Source organism: Trifolium pratense, linkage group LG7 (genome assembly GCF_020283565.1).
Source record: "Trifolium pratense cultivar HEN17-A07 linkage group LG7, ARS_RC_1.1, whole genome shotgun sequence".
Taxonomy (NCBI): Eukaryota; Viridiplantae; Streptophyta; class Magnoliopsida; order Fabales; family Fabaceae; genus Trifolium; species Trifolium pratense.
In genome coordinates, this window is record NC_060065.1 from 52,953,031 (window position 1) to 52,973,983 (window position 20,953).

A 20,953-nucleotide genomic window follows, 5' to 3' on the forward strand; every position below is an offset into this window, starting at 1 on the left:
AGGGCATGTCAAATAAAGATTCTTACTTTTTATAATAGAGATATGAGAACAATAATTATATGGACTATTTAAAAGAAAAACTAATACTCCTTCCGGTCCTTATTATAAGGAACACTTTGAAAAAATCACACAGACCAATGAAACACATTTAACATAGTTATTTTCATTTAATACTCTTATAAATTTTAATTTATTCCATGTATACCCTTATTTAATTACTCTTTATTCAACTAACTTACTTATTTTTAAATTCTCTCTCATAATAAATAAGGGCATAAGTGAAATTGAACATTTAAAACATTTGAAAATTGATCAAAGTTTCTTATAAAAAGGACCAAATTTTTTGCCCTAAGTGTTCCTTTGAAAATAACTATGTAAATAACTATTTAAAAGAAAATAACTAATTTTTTGGTAAATTTACTACTACTATTATATTTGAAAATTTTGAAAATTTTTTATAAAGAATAATTTGAAAAAATTACACATATCAAATAATCACATTTTACATAGTTATTTTTATTTAATACTCTTAAAATTTTTAATTTATTTCATCTATGTCCTTATTTAATTACTCTTAATTCAACAAACTTACTTATTTTTAAAATTCTCTTTCATAATAAATAAGGGTATAAGTAAAATTAATCATTTAAAACATTTGAAAATTGATCAAAGTTTCTTATAAAAAGGATCAAAAGTTTTTCACAATGTGTTCCCTATAAAAATGACCGGAGGGAGTATTAACTAAAGGAGATAAATGAGGTGGGATGGGTAAACTAGTTGAGCTAAGGGTTAAGGAATAAGGAGTAGGATGTCCAAGTTCAAGTCCTGGCAAAGGAGAAAAAAAACTAACATAACATTGTAATACTAACAACTCTAACATGGCTTATAAAAAAAAAAAACTAAATTAGATAAATGTGGTAAATATTAAATTTTAACTTGTGAATTCAACTCTTTATACATTAGTACTAAATATTTTGTATCATTAAATGTTATATTTCTACTTTTAGATTAGGGCACATGTTAACATGATTCTTAACTAAATTAACAACGAGTTAGAAAAGAAGAGTTGCTGAATTTAACTCAGTTGATAAAGACATCACATTATATAAGAGAATTAAAGTTTGAATCTCAGACTCACTAAAAGTGAAATATCATAAAAGTGAAATTTTTAGTTACCCCAAGAAAATAAAATAAAAAGACTTCCACCTTCTTTTACATAAAATAAAATTTAGGTGAGCTGGTTTCGGTGACTCACTAAATTATGATAGATATTAAGTCCTTACACAGATATCACAAATTATATTCACACCTTTATAAATTATCAACTTTTTGTCAACCAAATCAACATTAATAAATAAATCTATATTTTTTTTGTTTACAATAAGCTGGAGATCGAACTCAGAACTTACAATATAGAATTTTAAATAAATCTATATTGTTAATGAAAGAAAATAATATTGAAATTAAAATACAAGTTATATAACAATAACATAACCCTTGAATGAATAATATAATATAATATAATAATAATAATAATTGAGAGCTTATTTCTTTGATATGAAGGCTAAGAAGAGTAATAATAGTAATTAGTGGAACATTATTGTGATCTAATCAAACACTAGTTGGCTTTTGTGTTGTAACTTGAACTGTCTTGCTGGCATCTGCAAGCCACCATCATTACATTACATCCTCAACATTTGTCTTAACAAAAAAGCAATAAAAAAAGCTCAAAAAGAATACACACATACTACTATACTTCTATTTAATTCCACACTAAAAAAGAAAAGACAAGAAGGTTTAGAAAATAGAAAAAGAGAAAAAGAAAAATTAAAAAGAAGATAAAATAAAGAGAAAGTGTGAGACAGACACTGAGATTCATTACAACACAAAAAACCCGGTTTCAACGGGTCAAATCATTAACTCTTCCAAAAATTTACAAAACCACACACAGGTTTCTGTCATTCATCTTCTTCCTTCTTCACACTTTCTCTTTCAATCTCTCAAGAACAATGCTTTCCTCAGATCCTGGTTTGTCCCTTGTCACTTCCTCTTTTTATTTCTTTCTAGTTTTCTGTATTCATATTCATTGGTTTTCATTCAAGTTTGAAGCTTTTTTGGGTTTGTGTTTGTTTTTCAGCTCAACTTAGCTGTAAAACAATCAAGAATCTTCATTTTTCTTACTATCTTTGTTTATTTATTATTTTTTATTTTTTTATGTTTAGTGTGTGAAAGAGGTTTATAAATGATTAAATAGTTTTGTTTGTGAAATATTATGTGTATAAGGTATAGTTGAAAGCAAGGGGTGTATCAATGAAAAATGAAATCTTGTGTACAAGATTTGATTTTTTAGTTTTTTTTTCACTTTTTAATGGAAAATAAATATGGGTTTTGTGTAAGACATGTCTCCTCCCCCTAAACCCTTGACACCCCCCTCTTGTTTATGTCATTTTTTCTCTCTCCATTTTATTATAGTTTTTTTTTTACATTTTAATGAGTGATTATTAGAAGTTAGTGTCACACTGTATAGATTCATTACATTTTGCAGATTGACATTGTGGTGTCTCCTTTTTGTTTCATGTATGATTTTGAATCGTTGTTGGAACAATCCTTGACATCATTTTACTTACCACGTGACCGAACTCTGGATTAACCGGGCACGCTATCCTCGAGAACCGGAGGGTTAAGACCACAAAAGATGAAATTTTGTTACCTGGCCTTAAATATTTTTCTTTTGCAATTGCCTTTTAATTTTTATCTGGGATTTGCACTGCAGGTTGTTGATAGCATGCATAAAGAGAAATCGGCTACTTGTAAAACAATGTGTAAACTTTGATGATTTAAGGGGGAAAAAAGTTGAAGATCATGGAAGAAATACAGTCTCAATCAGATAATTATAGGTCTTCATCATCATCGGCTAGTAGTCCGGCGAGTAGGGTACCGTCAAGCAACTTTTTCTATCTGCGTAAACCGGGTTCACTAAGGCAACCCATCTCATTTGAGGATTCACCTGAATGGGACGATACTACTACTGATATTGACGTTAGAGTTGATGAAGGAGGTGACTCTATTAATGCTGCAACAACACCGGCTTCACCCTCTCTCTCGAAGCTCAACAGTGGCTCCTTGCCTTCCCCGCATCTACCGGAGGGTGCAATTATTCCACGCAAAATTGCCGGGGCATCTGTTGCCTGGAAAGATTTGACTGTTACTATAAAGGGAAAAAGGAAGTATTCTGATAAGGTTATTAAGAGTTCAACCGGTTATGCATTACCTGGAACACTGACTGTAATTATGGGACCGGCTAAATCAGGGAAATCTACCTTATTACGAGCAATTGCAGGTATTGAAGAACACTTCCTTTGTAATTTTTACTACACATTTTGAATGATGTCCACATTTGTATTTCGGTAATCAAAGCTTAATTGGAATTTTTTCTTTACCTTAGGAAGATTGCTTCCTTCAGACAGGATGTATGGTGAAGTATTTGTGAATGGAGCCAAATCGCAAATGCCCTATGGATCATATGTGAGTTCTGTGCCTCATTGGCTGCTTAATATATTCCGTTATATTTATAGTCGTCAACCTGATCGAACTTGATCCGCGTATCTTTCGAAACCATGCTTTCATATTATTTATTGATTATAAGGTGTGAGAATTTGAAGAATGGATGTATAAGTTTAAAAGTTTATTTGCAATGCTTTCACTGCATTAGTGCATTTCTGAACATGTTAGTTATTTGCACTTCGTACTTAAGGATGGAAGTTTATTTGTGTCGGAAGTACTAAGTTTTTGTTTTCTAAATTGGGATGTTTGTGGCTTGTTCTTTACCAGATTTAATATTTTTTGTTAATTATTAGGTTGTACCTCTTAAATATGTATATCAAAATTTGTTTCTTAATTTGCAGGGTTACGTGGATAGAGAAACCACTCTGATTGGATCCCTCACAGTGCGCGAGTTTCTGTATTATTCAGCCTTGCTGCAACTTCCCGGTTTCTTTTGTCAGAAAAAGAGTGTAGTAGAGGATGCTATACACGCAATGTCTTTAGGTGAACATGCAAATAAACTTATAGGTGGGCATTGTTATATGAAGGGACTTCCTAGTGGGGAGAGAAGGCTTGTTAGCATCGCCAGGGAGCTTGTGATGAGACCGCGCATTTTATTTCTAGATGAACCTCTTTATCATTTGGACAGGTGTTTATTTTACTTTTGTATTCATTTTTCTGTAATAGTCGTCTATTTGGTTCTTGAAATTATTCCATACTTAGAGCAATTTTTGTTGACATCCTTTTCTTTATTATCTATTTTTAGTGTCTCGGCACTTTTGATGATGGTTACGTTGAGGAGACTTGCAAGCACCGGTTGCACTCTTATCTTAACCATCTACCAGAGCAGCACAGAAGTCTTTGGTCTTTTTGACCGTATTTGTCTTCTTTCAAATGGAAATACGTTGTTCTTCGGAGAAACATTAGCTTGCTTGCAGGTAACTTATCTTCTACTATACCTTCTTTCCACTGCACTTAAGTAGTAGTAGGGCCACTGTAATTTAGGTAAAAGCGACCGTTGGACGATGAGTATACTCCGATAGTAAATGGAATACATATCTTGCTACTGACTGTTATAATTTTATATTCCTCCAGCACTTCTCGAATGCCGGATTTCCTTGTCCTATCATGCAAAGTCCTTCTGATCACTTTCTACGCGCAATTAATACAGATTTTGACAGGATAATTGCAATGTGCAAAAACTGGCAGGTATTTCCGTAAAAAAAAAAAAAGTAGATTGATGATTTTGTGCTCATTACTAGTTGAATGTTAACAGATTAAATATTATGCTATTATTAACATTTTCATCATAATAGGATGATAATGGAGATTTTTCTTCCGTAAACATGGACACTGCTGTTGCTATACGCACACTTGAAGCAACTTATAAGTCATCTGCAGATGCTGCTTCTGTTGAAACAATGATTCTGAAACTCACCGAGAAGGTATTTTATAGCTGTTATATGAGTTAGAATTTCTGTTAATGTGGACTAGAAACCATAAAATAAGTCTCTTCCATCGCAAATATCGTATATTCATATTACATGTTTCCAATGCAAAGCTATCTCTTTTATGTTGGTTTTTAGTAATTATTAATTTTAGTCTTTTTAAAAACATCATTTATTTTCCAGGAAGGTCCAGCTCTCAAAAGCAAAGGGAAAGCTAGTAATGCTACTCGGGTAGCGGTTTTGACGTGGAGATCTTTATTAGTTGTGTCGAGGGAATGGAAATATTACTGGCTGCATCTTATTCTTTACATGCTCCTCACATTATGCATTGGTACTGTATTTTCTGGTCTAGGGCATTCTCTATCTTCTGTTGTGGTAAGTTTTGACCTGACAATGATATCTTACGATGTATATCTCATATAGTTTAAATCTTCATTTATGCATACCAAGAATGCATATCATTTTAATACCCTTTAAATTGCAGACAAGAGTTGCAGCAATTTTTGTATTTGTATCGTTCTGTTCCCTTCTGAGCATTGCTAGGGTGCCTGCACTTATGAAAGAAATCAAGGTAGTTTTTTGCTTTTTCGACTTAAAAGAAATTTATTAGGTTGCCTTCAAATGCTTATTTTGCATGCAACAAAGTGACAAAGAAAATACAGTTGAAGTGCACGAATATATTATTTATTGTAATAGACGTCACATGTCTTCTTTTAATGGTTTGGTTTGGATTATGGTTTTGGTATTTTCATGCTGTAATCTTTGAAAGGTTGATGAAGTCAAATAATTTTCTTTTCCGCAGATATATGCGTGTGAAGAATCAAACCAGCATTCAAGTACATTTGTATTTTTGCTTGCTCAGCTCTTGTCCAGCATCCCGTTTCTTTTTCTCATCTCCATTACGTCCAGTCTAGTCTTCTACTTCCTAGTAGGGCTGGAAGATCAGTTCAGCTTGTTAATGTACTTTGTGCTAAATTTTTTCGTAACTCTGTTACTGAATGAAGGAATTATGTTAGTTGTGGCTACTTTGTGGCAAGATGTTTTCTGGAGTGTCTTGACACTCTTATGCATACATGTGAGTTCCGCTGTCCATTTATTTCAAGAGTTTAAATTTAGTACACTGTCGGTAAAAAGTTTTATGTTGTCAACAAATCACAACCACTGATATGTTCGACTTTACAATGACGATAATAAAAGTTAGATGCTGCTCAACTAATATGGTCTATATTTTCATCACATAACCGATGCATACATATGTCATTTCAGGTGGTCATGATGCTTTCGGCCGGCTATTTTAGAATTCGAAGCTCTTTGCCAGGTCCATTGTGGATGTATCCAATGTCCTATATAGCCTTTCATACATACTCTATTCAGGTAATAGATAATAGTTTGTAGAATTAAGTTACTATGCTTCGATAATTAGTGCCTATTAAACTCGAAAGTTCTTTAAAAAATTTGTATTTAGTGAATCATTTACTTGTCTTGATCTCTCTTAGGGGCTATTGGAGAATGAGTACCTAGGAAACTCCTTTGCAGTTGGACAGGTAAGGTCCATATCCGGGTTTCAAGCTCTTCAAAGTGTGTACAATATCTCCCCCGACATTAATTCGAAGTGGAAAAATCTGTTGGTTTTGTTTCTTATGGCGATAGGTTATCGAATTTTTGTGTTCATTTTATTATTTTTATTTGTAGGGAGAAAAATATCCCTAAAGAGTTTCAAGTGTATTAATAGGGATAGAACAGATACAAGTTGATAGGAACAACATTTGTTTAGTCATTTTACATTATATAATTCCTTTTGGTTGAGTTTTGGCTGTGAACTCTAGTTTTGTGAATTTATCATTAGACTAATGAAGAGGAAATATGAGATTTATTTGATATATCTCTTGATTTTAGTGCATACATTTTTGTTTTTTATTACTCCCTCTAGTCCTTTTTATAAGAATACGTTGACTTTTTAGGTTCATTGAATAACCGATGAATCTGAACCTAAAAAGTGAATTGTTTCTTATAAAAAGCGACCAGAGGGAGTAATTTAGATTCTCAATCATAAAAGTTATGATAGCTACTTGTTTGTTTTGTTGTGTTAAATAATTGGTTTAAGAAGTACTAGCAAAATTCAGATGCATTGAAATTTGGGTTGAAGGTACAACAATACTAGTGATGGGGCATGGTCCTCTATAGTTTTGTCCACTTGTTTTGTTGAAGTGGATCTTTGTTTCATCAATGTAATGTGTTACATATGCGTGTAGAAATGTTATATTATATTACTATTAATGTAGTATTTTGACATGTCTTGTTGTTCATGGCAACTTGACATTAGCATTTTTGGATCACATGAAAATTAGGTGATAACTCAATTTAAAGAGTAACATGGAGGGAATATATTATTAATGCTAATTTGTACTAGTAGTTGCTACAAAGGGGGGCCATGCACCAACAACATCGAGTTTAGTGGAAGGAGTTGGTCTTTCGCAATACCAAAGTTTAAATTCCGATTAGGAGAAGTACTTAAATATGATTATAGTTGGTAGAGGGAACAAAGAGATCAGAAGTTGCCGCCTTTTTTTTGGCATCGAGTAAATGCCGCATTGTTCCTTCGACGTATTGTATAAATCTCAGTGATCGAATCACTGTCATCTGATGACAATGATTAGATGGTGATATGTGAATCATGCTGGGATTGAGGGGCCAGAAAAGCATTTTCAAGCAATAAAACTTCTTTCTAAGAATTTACTCCATTTCATGCCCTTCAAGTTTGAGTCTAATCCCATGGGTAAAAACTCAAATTTACCCAATACAGTATTTTTAAGAAACAAAACTCTCACTGCACATCCTACAAGATTATTGCAAACTCAAAATTCAACTATGCTGAAATTTATTTTCATCTTGTCAAAGTCAATTTTTGATGTTTGCTAAAGTCCTGCAATCATTTATTTATTTATTATGAACGGTAATTTAAATACTTTAAATAACATCTTTGCTCAACTACTTTGCAGAGTATGTTACCCAAAAAAGGCAAAATTACACTACAAGTCCTTTATCTTATTTTTTTTGTAACAGTTTGGTCCCTTATCTTTTTTTTTTTATAACAATTTGGTCCTTTATCTTTTTTTTGTAACACTTTGGTCCTTATCTTATTTATTTTATTCATTAAATTCTAATAAAATACATTTAAGAACTAAAATGAATTAACTAAATAACATATGAGAAACAAAATAACTATAAAAAAATAATATACACTGACAGCTTAAAATAATTTTATAATGTCAACCAATCACAATCATGTTTTCCGTTAAGTCACCCCATTTAACTCACCTTTTTGATATGACATGGAAAATTGAATTATTTTAACTGGTTATCCACGTAAAATTACACGACGCGTGTTCATTAAAGTCAAGCTATAAAATGTCTATTTGGGATTTTGATTATGACAGCGAATTAGTGTACACAAAATGTGATTTGTCTGACTAATTAATGCGGGAAAAAACCAGGAAGGATTCTGTGAAAAAAAGTAGAACGCGTAATTTGACTGAGAATTGACAAACAAACGAGTTTGGTATCACAAAAACGATAGTCCAACAACCTTCTTCTTCTTCTTCATTCTCACTTCTCTTCATTCTTCTTCTTCTTCTTCCCGCCTAAAACCCAATTCTGTTAAAACTTTCCCATGACGACGTCGTTTTTGAACGGCGAAAGAATCGTTGTTCTATTCTTCATCTCAACAATCCTCTACTCTCTCCCTTTCTCTCTCCTCTCCCACGGCGTTTCCCTCTCTCTCCTCGCCCTCGCTTCCTTCTTCCTCGAGATCTCCGTCGATTCTTCAACTTCTCCTTTCCCTCTCCGCACCAGGTACTTCTCCTTCTCCTTCTTGTTCTCTCTCAATCGATTCATTCATTCGTTGCTTAAATTGATTAATTAATTTCTCAATTTTCAGACCTGGTGCTTCCTCTGGAATTCTACTCGGTGCAATCACTCTTCCTTCTCTAATTCTCTCCAAATTGATTCAATCATCACGTGGATTCTCGCTTCAACAACTTCAACCTCAAGGTTTTGTGTGTTTTTTTTTTATTATGCATTTATTGGAATTCCTTATGTTGGTTCCATTTTTAGGGTTTTTAATTAATAATTAGGATTATGATTATGAATTGCGATTTTGTGATTTTTATGAAATTTTAATTTATAGAGATTGAATATCTGACATTGCAATACTGGGCAACATCTGCCAGCGTCTTCACTGTGCTTTTATTCCTTGCATTCACTCTAAGGCATTCTCATTGGGGTGTAAAGTTTAGCTTGTCTTTCGTTTTCTTACAAGCTGTGCTCTGTGTTGCCGCGCTTTTGACTACATCTCAAATTGGTAAGTTTTTTTTTTTGGATTGGATTGTTTTTTAGACAGTTGAATTCTATTTAGCACCATGCGACACCACGGATACATGTTGTTACATTCAATGAATTTCATTTTCTTAAATTAATAAGTATCGTATCCATTTGTGTGTGTCGGTGCTTCATAGGTTGGATCATGTAGTAGTTGGGGAATCTGTGTTCTGATTAAAACTGTTATTGTTTCTTTATACATAGGCTTGCACCCTGCACTGAAGCTTTCATGGGTCTTTTTTCATGGATTGGCATCCGTCAAGCTAATTCAACATTTCATGAGGACTTTTCCATCTTGTGCTTCCATTGGTATGTCTTTGTTATACACTGGTTATTCTTATTTGTGTTTCGGATTTTACTATTGTCACAACTGATATAGGAAGACAAGTTAAAAAAGCAATTTGGGTAGAAATGTTTTTTTTGTTGTTGTGTGATTTCAAATTTTAAGTAACAAGCGGACACTTTATGTTAGGAATTTGTCAATTAACCATAGAAGGCAAGTGCACTTCCTATTTTATCTATCCTGCTTCATATAGTCCCGGTATATCAATTAAAATCAGCAAATTTGTTCAGAAAGAGTGAGTACAGAAGCATCAATATGCAAGAGGAAATTAACCTTTCCCACTTGAGAGAACCGCTGAGGGGAAGCAAATATTTAAAATGTGAAAATCCCCTCAATATGAGAGGTAAAAAGTTACTAAACCTAGTTAAGAAAAATTCTACTGTAAAATATAACGAGTACAATATAGTATTCTCCAGCCAACAAGGATAATACAGATAGCTCCTACACACTGCCAAGTGCTAACAGAATAGAAATCACTAAAGACAACAATCGACAAAAATAATCCACAAATATGATAGTGTGAAAAAAGTTCCAACCATACAGATATAATGCCCACAGTTTCATGCAAGATCATCTACAAAAATTCACCGAAAGCAGAGCATAAACAAGTAGCAACAATGAGTCGTTGTTTTCCCGTGTCATTCTGCCATGGTTGCACACCAAGAAGGAAAGGGTGGCTAAATTTTTGAACAACCCTTCATGTGTCTCCTATCATATCACACTTTCTCTTTTTTCTTGTTCTTTTCCTTTTTTTTCCTTCTTAATTTCAAAATTATTGGCCATATTCTCTGTTTGCCTACAATATATAAATGGGTTGTATTCTAATTGTTAGTTGATTTTTGTTTGGTTTGTCCTTTCATTAGTAGTTTCTGGATGGTCATATCTTAGAATAATTACATGGTTGATCAGGGGTGTTAAATTTGTCAACTCTTTTATTTATCATAGTTTCTCCCTGATTTCAGGGGAAGCATTTTTGGTGACTGCTGGTATCGTTCTCTATTTTGGTGATATGCTGTTGCTTACAGTTAAAAAGGTTAGTGATTTTAACACAATTTTTTCTAGATAAATATAGTGTATATTTATATGTTGTTGGTGATTACAATGTTTAAACAGCTATGTGGACTCTTGGTGTCATCAGAGTTGGTTACTGCCGATGAAATAAAACGAAGTGAGATAAACATTATAATTCAGGTATTGATCCTTAGCTTATGAGTTTTTTTTGTTACTGGTATTACTAGATCAGCTAAAATTATCTGCTGTTTCTGCAGGGGCTTGTGCTTGGTCTTCTGCTATATCCAGTAGCTTTGAAGTATATTCTCCAAATATGGGAGTGGTTTATAAATACAACTTATTCTAAACAAAGAAGATATTATGAGATTGGGAGATCCCTAATATTTATTGCTTCCCTTGGATTTGCACTCATTGTTATTGTACCATTATGGATGCAGTTCGTACAGGAGTTTGATAGGCATCCTTTTCTCTGGTATGATATTTCGCGCTGGCACCTCTGATACATACATGTTATAGGATAAGGCAACATAAGCCGTCAATTCCACCAGAAACTGTGGCATGCAGAACATTGTAGCATCTGATTCCACTGTATTCACATACATCTGAGATTTAACTCATTTAAGCATGTGCATTTCCACCTAATATATACTTTTATGAAGATATGAATGCGAGAATCTTAATAAAGTCTGAACTTAATTCTCCAAATATGGTTGATTTTTTTCAAAAACTAAAGAAACCGATAAAGTGATTTTTTATGCTCGCAGCACACACAGCCTGAGTTTTATCTGTATCACAAATCCATATTTTATGGAGAGTGATAGTAATTGAATAAACTGAGTCTTATTCAACTTGGAGTCCCAGATAGTTCAGTTGTTAAGCCATGTTAGTGTGCTTGTGAGTAAAATACAATTATAGCCATGATGATGTTTCATGCTCAAATAATTTTTGGTAAACAGAAAACCACTGTTTTTTTACTTCATCATTATGCCAGCTGTTTTGTTAGATTAATTATATTTTTATATATTTTTTAAAATCTCATTGCAGGGTGCTTTCCTTTGTTTTCTCAGAGCCATTCCAAAGGCTGTTGTTATGTATGTGGTGGATGTGTATAATTTCTGTTTCAGTTTTGCGATTCTATAACATATCTAAGAACAGTAAGATTGAGAGGATTCTTTTGCGGAAATACTACCATGTGATAGCTGTTTTGATGTTTTTACCTGCCCTTATGTTTCAGGTAATTTGGGAGAAATAAATGGTTGTTTGTTATCTAGTGGCATTGAGTGGATTCTTCCACTTAGTGCCCATTATCCATTTTCTTTTTCATTAAATTCCAGTGCCTTGTGTTTAATGTTATTGAAAGCAAGGAAGAAATGCATGAACACTCCCTTGACTTTACCTCATTTTGGATAGCCACCATTAACTTCCAAATCATGATGAAAGTGCCTTTAGTTTAAATTTCTGAAACTTGTAAATAGACCCTTACATATCTAAATTAATTAAAAACTATACACCATAAGGCTTCTACTTATTGTTTGATGCATATGAAAATCTCTAATTTGTCATTATTTTTAGAACACATTTTTAAAAATTTCCTCATTTTATTTTTAAAATTATTGTATAGTTTCTACTTTTTGCAATTAAAATTATTGCAATTAAAAATAAATAATTGGGATTTTTTTTAATCAATCAAATACTTTAGACAAATTAGAGATTGTTGTAAGCATTAATTGACACATGCAAGTCTTGTGATAACTGATTCATTAATATATTTTTTCCTTTATACCGTCATTATAGAGGTCATTACTTGTGTGCGAACATGTTTTATATTCATCAATTATGCTAAATGTATGTCAGTTATAACGCTCACTTTTTCATTGCTTTCAGCCAAAATTTCTCGATCTAGCTTTTGGCGCAGCATTGGCAGTTTTCTTAATATTAGAAATTATTCGAGTAAGTATCTTGGAATGTCCTCAGCTTAGTATTGGTGAGATCATACTTTAATAAGGGTGCTGTGTGTTTCATTGTTTTTTGTTGATTTTATCAATAACTATCCATAAGGAATCAATATATAAATTCAATATACCTCAGTTTGAAAAAGGAAAGGGGTCCTATGAGATGTATTTGCTATAGTCGATGTATTGATAACAAAAGGAAAGGGGATAGGTGTAGAAGTGTGTAATTGGGATACGTTGCAGTCTGCTGGAACAATTTCTGTAGAGATATGTCATTAAAAATATCTGATTTCATGAAAATTTATTGAATCATTTAAAAATTATGATTATGTGAATTGATCATTCAAACCCAATACTAGCTTTGTGCGATAATATCAAATATCAATATAATACTTCAGCACTTTCTTATTGTAACCACTGAATGGTGTGATACATACTGCGCTAATTTTTTACCCAGTTATGACCTGTATGATGATGCATAATTCATGATGACTTGAAAATCAATCTTACAACTGTAACCTGTCTTGTTTTCATTATCCAAAAGCTAAAATTTCTCATATTACTGCCCACAAGTTCAAATGATCCAGAGCAGGTTGATTGGTATTCATAAGTTTTCTTGGTTGCTTTTTCATTGACGTTGTCTTACTTAGGTATGGAGAATCTGGCCCTTCGGACAACAAATAAATCAATTTATGAATGCATTCACTGACCACCGTGACTCTGATCTTCTCATTGTCAGGTATTATGCTCTTTTTCACTATAGCCCATATTATAGTGTTTGTGATACACAGAGCTGAATTTAATTCTCTTTCATGACAATTTTGCTTTTGCCCAGCCACTTCTCACTCTTGCTTGGATGTGCTCTCCCTAGTTGGATGTCTTCTGGGTACAATGATCGACCTCTTGCTCCTTTTGCGGGAATTTTGAGCCTAGGAATTGGAGATACAATGGTAAGTCCCCCACCCAACCAACTGGTGAATGGTTTTCTCCTATTAAAAAGGAAACAGGTGAATTGTATGGATGTAGATGTAACTATTTTGGACCAATCAACAATGTTTGAGCCGTACATGCAAGAACCTGAAACAATCTAGGCTGTGACAATTTTGGAGAAAGTAATTTACTCCTATTTTGGGGAATCAATATGATTTTTCACGAATATTAATGCATGATAACTCTTTGCAAGAATTTAGACTACTTTCTTTAACTGTAAACAGTTCCCATGTAGAAGTAAATTGATTAATTTCTAAAGGCTGCATTGAAAAATGAGGATGTGTGGATACCATTTTGTCTGAGATGGTGAAGTCGGATACTAAAGAAAAACATTAAAAACACGTTTTTTTCATTATATTTTTTAAATCCAGAAATGTTACAAGGAGTTGTTCTGTTAATTAGTTGGTTGTCTCGGTAGTCAATAGTAATTGGTTCTCTATTTTTTGTTTAGGCATCAATGGTTGGGCACAAGTATGGTGTTTTGCGGTGGAGTAAAACTGGCAGTAAGTATTTTCATTATTAATGATGATTTTTATCAGTGTTTTCTGTTGCATCATGTGAATGTGTACCTTTCCATTTTGCCAGAGAAAACAATTGAAGGCACTGCAGCCGGTATAACATCTGTGCTAGCTGCTTGCTCTTTACTCCTTCCACTCTTAGCATCAACTGGATACATTTCCACTCAGGTCCTCTCTCTCTCTCTCTCTCTCTCTCTCTGTGTGTGTGTGTGTGTGTGTTAAACTCATTAGTTATAAAGTTTTTTTTTTTTTTTGTTTTGGTGTTGATATCAAAGGAACTTGATATCTTTGTTCGGTACTACAGGTATTCTGTCACTATTTGCATTAACAAGCCCCATGTTATTCTTGTTCAACATTGTCCCATTTCATATTGTTATTTTTGTTACCACTGACATCAAACGAATTTTTCTTGCACCAATAAGTTAAGAATCTTGTGGACAAGCACTGCCACCTAGATTCATGCATACATGCAATCTGCTGCATGAGGAGTTAGGTCAGACATTAGGTTCCATGTATTGTACTCCCCCCGTCTCAAAAAGAATGTCGTTTAAGGTTTTTGCACACATATTAAGAAATGTAATTATGTTGTCAAAACAAGTAATACTTTTACTAAATTATCCCGGTAAGTTATTGGTTGGTTTCCTTGGGAATAGTGCATATAGTAATAATTAGGGGGTAGAATTGGAAAAAATTTCCTTGGAAAGTGAGAATGAATGACATTCATTTTAAAACAAAATTTTATTCTTAAAGTGACACTTATTTTGAGACAGAGAGAGATATGTCTTAAGGGAGTTTTCACTCTTTTCCCCCAACCCTCATCTTTTCTCATATGTGCAACCGGGCTTGCTTAAGGGATGACTTTATGCCGCATTTCAATCTCTGGTATATCCCTTCTTTAGAAGGGAGAGAAAGGAATGTGAAGAGTAAGGCTAAAGTATACTGCCAGTTGTATATTCCAAGCCCCAAGCACAGTAAGATGCAGTTTCTTCTTTAACGTCCCATTAAATAAGGGGAAAGTACAAAAAATTGTCATTTATCAATTGACAAATTGAAATGGATAAGCCTGCTAGTACTCTACTAGAATGTTTGTTCCTTAGATTATTGAGTTTTCTTTGACATCTTTGTTAATAACTTTTTGCAGCATTGGTTCTCTCTATTTCTAGCCGTGACTGTAAGTGGTTTGTTGGAGGCCTACACAGCACAACTTGACAACGCATTTATACCGCTTTTTTTCTACAGTCTTCTCTGTTTGTAGGCACAGCTCTCTCACAAGATCAAGTTGCCTTGAAGAGCAATAACTGATTTTTGCAAACATGCTTCTTGGCTTGACTGTGTTTTGGCAGAAGAGGTCAGATAATTATTAACCAGTTAAACAATACATGACAGTTAGGTTTGGTGTACATAGTTAGGAATTAGGATTGTATCTTTATACAGAAATGATAGGTGTACAAGTGTTTTGATGTTTTCATATAAAAGGTTGGTTGTTATCCAACAAATAGCATACAGTATGTAGGAGTGACAATTTTCACTGTTTATGAGAGAGGAGATCTGTTGAACAATAGTGCACTTGTTCTAAAGGAATTTTCAATGTGTTCAATTTTCACACGTGTAGTACTTTTCATTTTCTTAATGTCATGTTGTACATCAGCAAGTACAAATATTTTTAAATTACGTGAGTAATACTATTCATTTATAGCACTTGTTCTAAAGGAACTTTTGATGTCTTCAATTTTCATTACAGTACTTTTCAATTTTTAACGTTCCCACATTAACTTTTCAACATTCCCTGGATATTTTGCTTGCACCACATTAACTTAACACTCCCATATCACGTTGGTGAAGAAACAACCGAAATTGGCTCGATGAACTCTAACAATGGTAACCTTCAAACACTTCAGAGGAGTGTCTGAGTCTGATAAATCAACATTTAGTATAGATTACTGCTAACTCTTTTGAACAATTGTGCAGCGGATTAAGATAATTTAGTGATCATTCAGGCATTATGATGATTAGTTCTAATGAATTCTCTTCATTTTCAACATATGAGCTAAAATATGGACAGTTACAATCGTTCTTGGTGAAATTCTCAAAAATTTGATTCTGCTAAGAGGTCTCTTAGTAAAACTCTGAAGTTTTGCTTATACTAAGGGACACCCGGCATTGATGATTGTTAGCTTCTAGTTGTAAAATTATTATTGTAGCATGTCTTCAAAAAACATTAGTATTAAACATGTAGTTATCCTGAATGAATGAAATATCTGAGCCAACTGGAGAGGAGTAGACATATCTATTGACATGTGGACCAAAGCTAAATATCTATTATCTATTCTAGAGATGTAGAGTGCATTGTTGTATGTTGATCCAACACTAAAAAGTAGGTTCAGCTCATGCATGACGAAACTTCCTACTTATTGGTTTCAAAATTGAGACATTTTTGTTTTCGGTTTTCTGATGTATATATGACCTGAGGTCTGAATGAGAGGGACTAGTTAGGTACACTTGCTCAACGTAGGACATCCAAACACATGACCTAAATATAAAGGCATTCTACTGTGGGGGCAGCAATATTAAAGACTACAAACCAAAAAGAAAAAAGTGTGACTCTAATAGCAACACTTTTTTCACATCGAAAACCGACATCAGACGCGTTATTTGACCTATTTTTTTATTTTTATATTAATTTTGTTTACGTTTGATCGAATAAAACAAACACTTATTTGAGTTGTATTTTATACGATGTCGGATTTTGATATCAAAATATCAGAGCACAAAGATTAAAGAACCATGCATACTCAACCACCTTTTGGATGGATGGACCCAGAAGTGCTTATATGCTAGGACAACAGTACGGGTGCCTTAGATTTTGAATAGATTGATCGAGTTATTACTTATTACTCTTTCTCTCTAGTCACTTTTCTATTGATATTTAGCATACCTCGAGTTATTTTTCGATTTCCTTCCCATACATTGCTTCAATATCTTGCTTGTGGTTCAAGTTGATTGTGGTAATATCACGGATTTATCTACGCATGAAGAATCTTTGATGAAACACACGTGTATACTATAGAGATAAAGATGATAATAACAAGCACAAAAATTTACCTAATTTGTTTGTATGGGTTATATCGTTGGATTGTACACATTCACCTGAGTTCGAATTCAAAATCTCGCAATTATATGCGAGTTTCTGAAAATATTTGTTACTCCGTCTATGAATAATATATTTTTTTAAAACTCATGGTTTAGCATCCCTTCTTGCATGTGCCCATCGAAAGATTTATCAATGTGCATAAATGGTCATCACTAGTATAATTTCGTTTCCTAATTGAAGTCAATTGAGGGATTAATATGTAAATATAAGAAGAGTTTGGCAAGAGAATTATTAAAAAAAAAAAAAAGAGTTTGGCAAAAGAAGATAACTATGGTGATGGACATATGGAGAAAGATTAATAAGAGAGTTGAAGGGACACATGACAAGACAATACTCAAGAAGGGACGTTTCATGGGTGAAAGGTCGTACACACTGACACCTACACATGCCTTGGTCTCTCCTTCTACAAGGTACTAATTCAACTCTGCAGCCATCTCTCTATCGTTTTTATCATGTTGTGTCAAAGTTTTCTTCTCATTTTCTTTTTATAAACATTTTTTACAACATAATTTATCTCAAAATATAAACCCCTTTCTAAATTATTAATTTTTTTTAACAATGTTAATATTTTTCTCTTTCATTAGACTTGAATCGGGTCCTCCAACACTTTTAATCTTTAGTTCAAAGTTCAATCCAATTGAGATGTTCAATCCCCTCTTTTCAAATTACTAGATATATTATGCCGTTAAAAAAATAGATATATTATTTTCTTTCTTCAAATCCTAATTAACACCAAATAGGAGTGTTTGATATTAGTCATTCAATGGGAACTTCACTGAGTTGATGGTCAACATATTCGATTAAGAACAACTACACTAGTGACTTTTTGATGCTACATCTTTACTCATAATCTAAAGATATTATGTTTATGTGTTCACTTATATGTTATTTAACATCAACTCTTCCAATCAATGTAAGACTTAACTCATACTTGATATATCTCAACATATCACTCAAGTGTGAGTCTCTCAGCGTCCACAATTCATTACCACTCTCCTATTGCTATCCTATCAAATCGAATGACTCTAATACACTGTTTGGTCGTTCAATGGGAGCCTTATTGTGTTAGATTAACACATTGGACTTAGATCAATCCTTGACACCACATCTTCAACATAATTTTAAGATATTAGGTTTACGAGTCCTATAACTTATATGTTGCTCAACATCACTTCCAATAAATATTCTTAACTCACACATGATATATATCAACATATCCCCTGAAATATGAGTCTCTTCGCGACCGTGATCCATCACGACTAAATTATTGCTCCCCATCATATCAAGTCGAACTTAGCTCTTATACCACTATTGGATCGTTTAGGGGAAGCCTCACTAGGTTGAATCAACACATTGGACTAAGAGCAACTACACAAGTGAGTTTTTGACACCACATCTTCACCCATAACCTTAAGACATTATGTTTATGGGTCATCTCACTTATATGTTGTTCAACATTAAATCTTTCAATCAATGCGAGACTTAACTCACACTTGATGTAGCTTAACAAATAATAAATTAATGTAATATATAATACTAATAAATAAAAAAGTAAGTATTAAAATATAGCTATGTAATTTAATTTTGAAATGGAAGATGAAATTTATCCGTACTATTTTTCACAAAAGTACATTCAATAATATTCATTTAGTGCAATTTTCAATTTTTTGGATTTTTTTTTAATAAAAAAATGAGGTAATATTATTCTTGAATTAAATGAGGTAATATTATTCATGTCCAGCTATATACTCTCCAAATAGCCCTATTTATGACTTTTCATTCTCAGCACTGTACAATTTGTACACATTATATAAGCATATGGTAAGTAGCTCAAACACTCACCAAATCTATCTCTCAAAAAAACATTGCTCTAGACAATAATATTCATTAAGTAACACTTTTCAATTATCATGGCTAAGTTCATTGTGAGAAATAGTAACAAAAAGAAGAATGGAGGTAGCATTGTGAAACTCATTGAGAAACTACAAAAGAAAATCTTGCTAGGGAGAAATAAATCAACATCAACCTATGTGCCTGAGGATGTGAAAGAAGGACATTTTGCAGTGATAGCTGAGGATAGAAAAGAAGATCAAGAACCAAAGAGATTTGTGTTACCATTAAGTTGTTTAACAAATCCAACATTTGTTAGGTTATTGGAACAAGCAGAAGAAGAGTATGGTTTTGATCATGAAGGTGCACTAACTATTCCTTGTAAGCCTAGTGAACTTCACAAGATGTTGCAACAATGGCAACAAGAAGAATACAATTCCTCCAATAACTACATGTTTTTTCAAAACTATTGATAATTAATTAATTACATGCATATATATATTTATAGGAAATATATTAGTAATTTATATTGAAGTTATATTAAGTTATTTACTTCAATCCATATGAAATATATTTAATTAACTTTTTTTATTATTATTATTAACCCTCTAGCTTATATTGAAGTTATATTAAGTTATTTACTTCAATTAATATGAAACATCAGATCAATATTTTGTGTGTGTTAACTCTTTGGTTCTTAAGGGAATTAATGAGGTATCAATAATTCAGAATTCGACGACGAGGTAAGTAAAGTCTGATCAATTATTATTCCCACTAATAATTAAACTCAAATTCTTCCGAACAATTTGTCATTAAGAGGGCTTATTAACCACTTAAGTCTAATATCTTAGTTTACTTCTCATTAAATCAATGATGAACATTATATATACACAAGATCTCATCTTTTTCCAATCCTTACATGAATCTAAACACTTTCAAAGAATTAGTCTCTAGCATTAAACTGGGGATTCCTCTAGTCACGTCAGTCACAGTGGTGGAGCGAAAAAATTTATAAATCCTGGACAAAATTTTAATTCTAAACAAAAGATATTAGATTTACATTGAAAAATATCAGTTTTGAACAAAAATACCCCTAAAAAATTTAGATTTGTCATAAAATAACATCTAAAAATACCAAATTTTTTGGGAGAGTATGAATAAGTGCTTGAGCTAGTGGTGAGTGGTTTGATAGTAGTATTGGCGGTATTGTTCACATTTTTTAAATATGGTTTAGGTTGGAATGTGGTAAAAATCAACCAAATAAATTCCATTCACGACATGCTACTATGTTTGATCTAGTAGTATGTTAGACGTCATAGATTCGATCCTCAGCTCCATTGCAACTATGTTTATTAAAACAATAACTATATTCTAGTTAAAAAAAAACAATAACTATATTAATTAAAAAAAATGATAAAATGAATTTTCCAAAAAAAAATATAGATGAATTTTTTCCTCATAAAATGCAAAATAATAAATAATTTTAAAAATATATTTTTTAGTAAATATTTTTTTAAAAAAACATTGCTATTTAGTAAGAATGATTTATTCAAGAAGGAGAGAAATCCATAAAAATAAGAATTTGGTCAATTAAAAATGGGTAAATAGGGTTTTACCCCCTGCAAAATAAGCCAATTTTGCATTACCCCCTGCAAAAAAAAAAACTTGGGATTACCCCCTGCAATATTAAGATTCTCTCTTTTTACCCCCTGCTTGACAACTTGGCATAGAATCTTTATTTTTTATGAGGTGGCATGCATATGTGGCATTTAATTTTTTTTTTAATTTTT

The 20,953-nt window shown here is 32.6% G+C and overlaps 3 protein-coding genes across 3 annotated transcripts; all 3 read left to right on the plus strand.

Annotated features, from left to right (window-relative positions):
• The first annotated feature begins 1,609 nt into the window (after positions 1-1,609).
• LOC123898187 (ABC transporter G family member 3-like) lies at positions 1,610-6,891 on the plus strand. The gene is made up of 12 exons (XM_045949080.1): positions 1,610-2,028; positions 2,774-3,340; positions 3,446-3,525; positions 3,906-4,192; positions 4,310-4,481; positions 4,639-4,752; positions 4,860-4,988; positions 5,175-5,366; positions 5,476-5,562; positions 5,794-6,066; positions 6,258-6,365; positions 6,488-6,891. The coding sequence occupies exons 2-12, from the start codon at positions 2,863-2,865 to the stop codon at positions 6,743-6,745; spliced, it is 2,178 nt and encodes a 725-aa protein (XP_045805036.1). The 5' UTR covers positions 1,610-2,028; positions 2,774-2,862; the 3' UTR covers positions 6,746-6,891.
• Positions 6,892-8,423: 1,532 nt separating this feature from the next.
• LOC123897265 (dolichol kinase EVAN-like) lies at positions 8,424-15,895 on the plus strand. The gene is made up of 14 exons (XM_045947833.1): positions 8,424-8,843; positions 8,929-9,041; positions 9,178-9,351; positions 9,573-9,677; positions 10,674-10,744; positions 10,825-10,902; positions 10,980-11,194; positions 11,767-11,956; positions 12,607-12,672; positions 13,325-13,413; positions 13,510-13,624; positions 14,116-14,167; positions 14,250-14,350; positions 15,324-15,895. The coding sequence occupies exons 1-14, from the start codon at positions 8,662-8,664 to the stop codon at positions 15,435-15,437; spliced, it is 1,665 nt and encodes a 554-aa protein (XP_045803789.1). The 5' UTR covers positions 8,424-8,661; the 3' UTR covers positions 15,438-15,895.
• A 3,265-nt stretch (positions 15,896-19,160) lies between these two features.
• Positions 19,161-19,691, plus strand: LOC123898857 (auxin-responsive protein SAUR50-like). Its single transcript, XM_045949881.1, has one exon. It carries the CDS (start codon positions 19,244-19,246, stop codon positions 19,634-19,636), a length of 393 nt encoding a protein of 130 aa, XP_045805837.1. The 5' UTR covers positions 19,161-19,243; the 3' UTR covers positions 19,637-19,691.
• Positions 19,692-20,953: the final 1,262 nt, after the last annotated feature.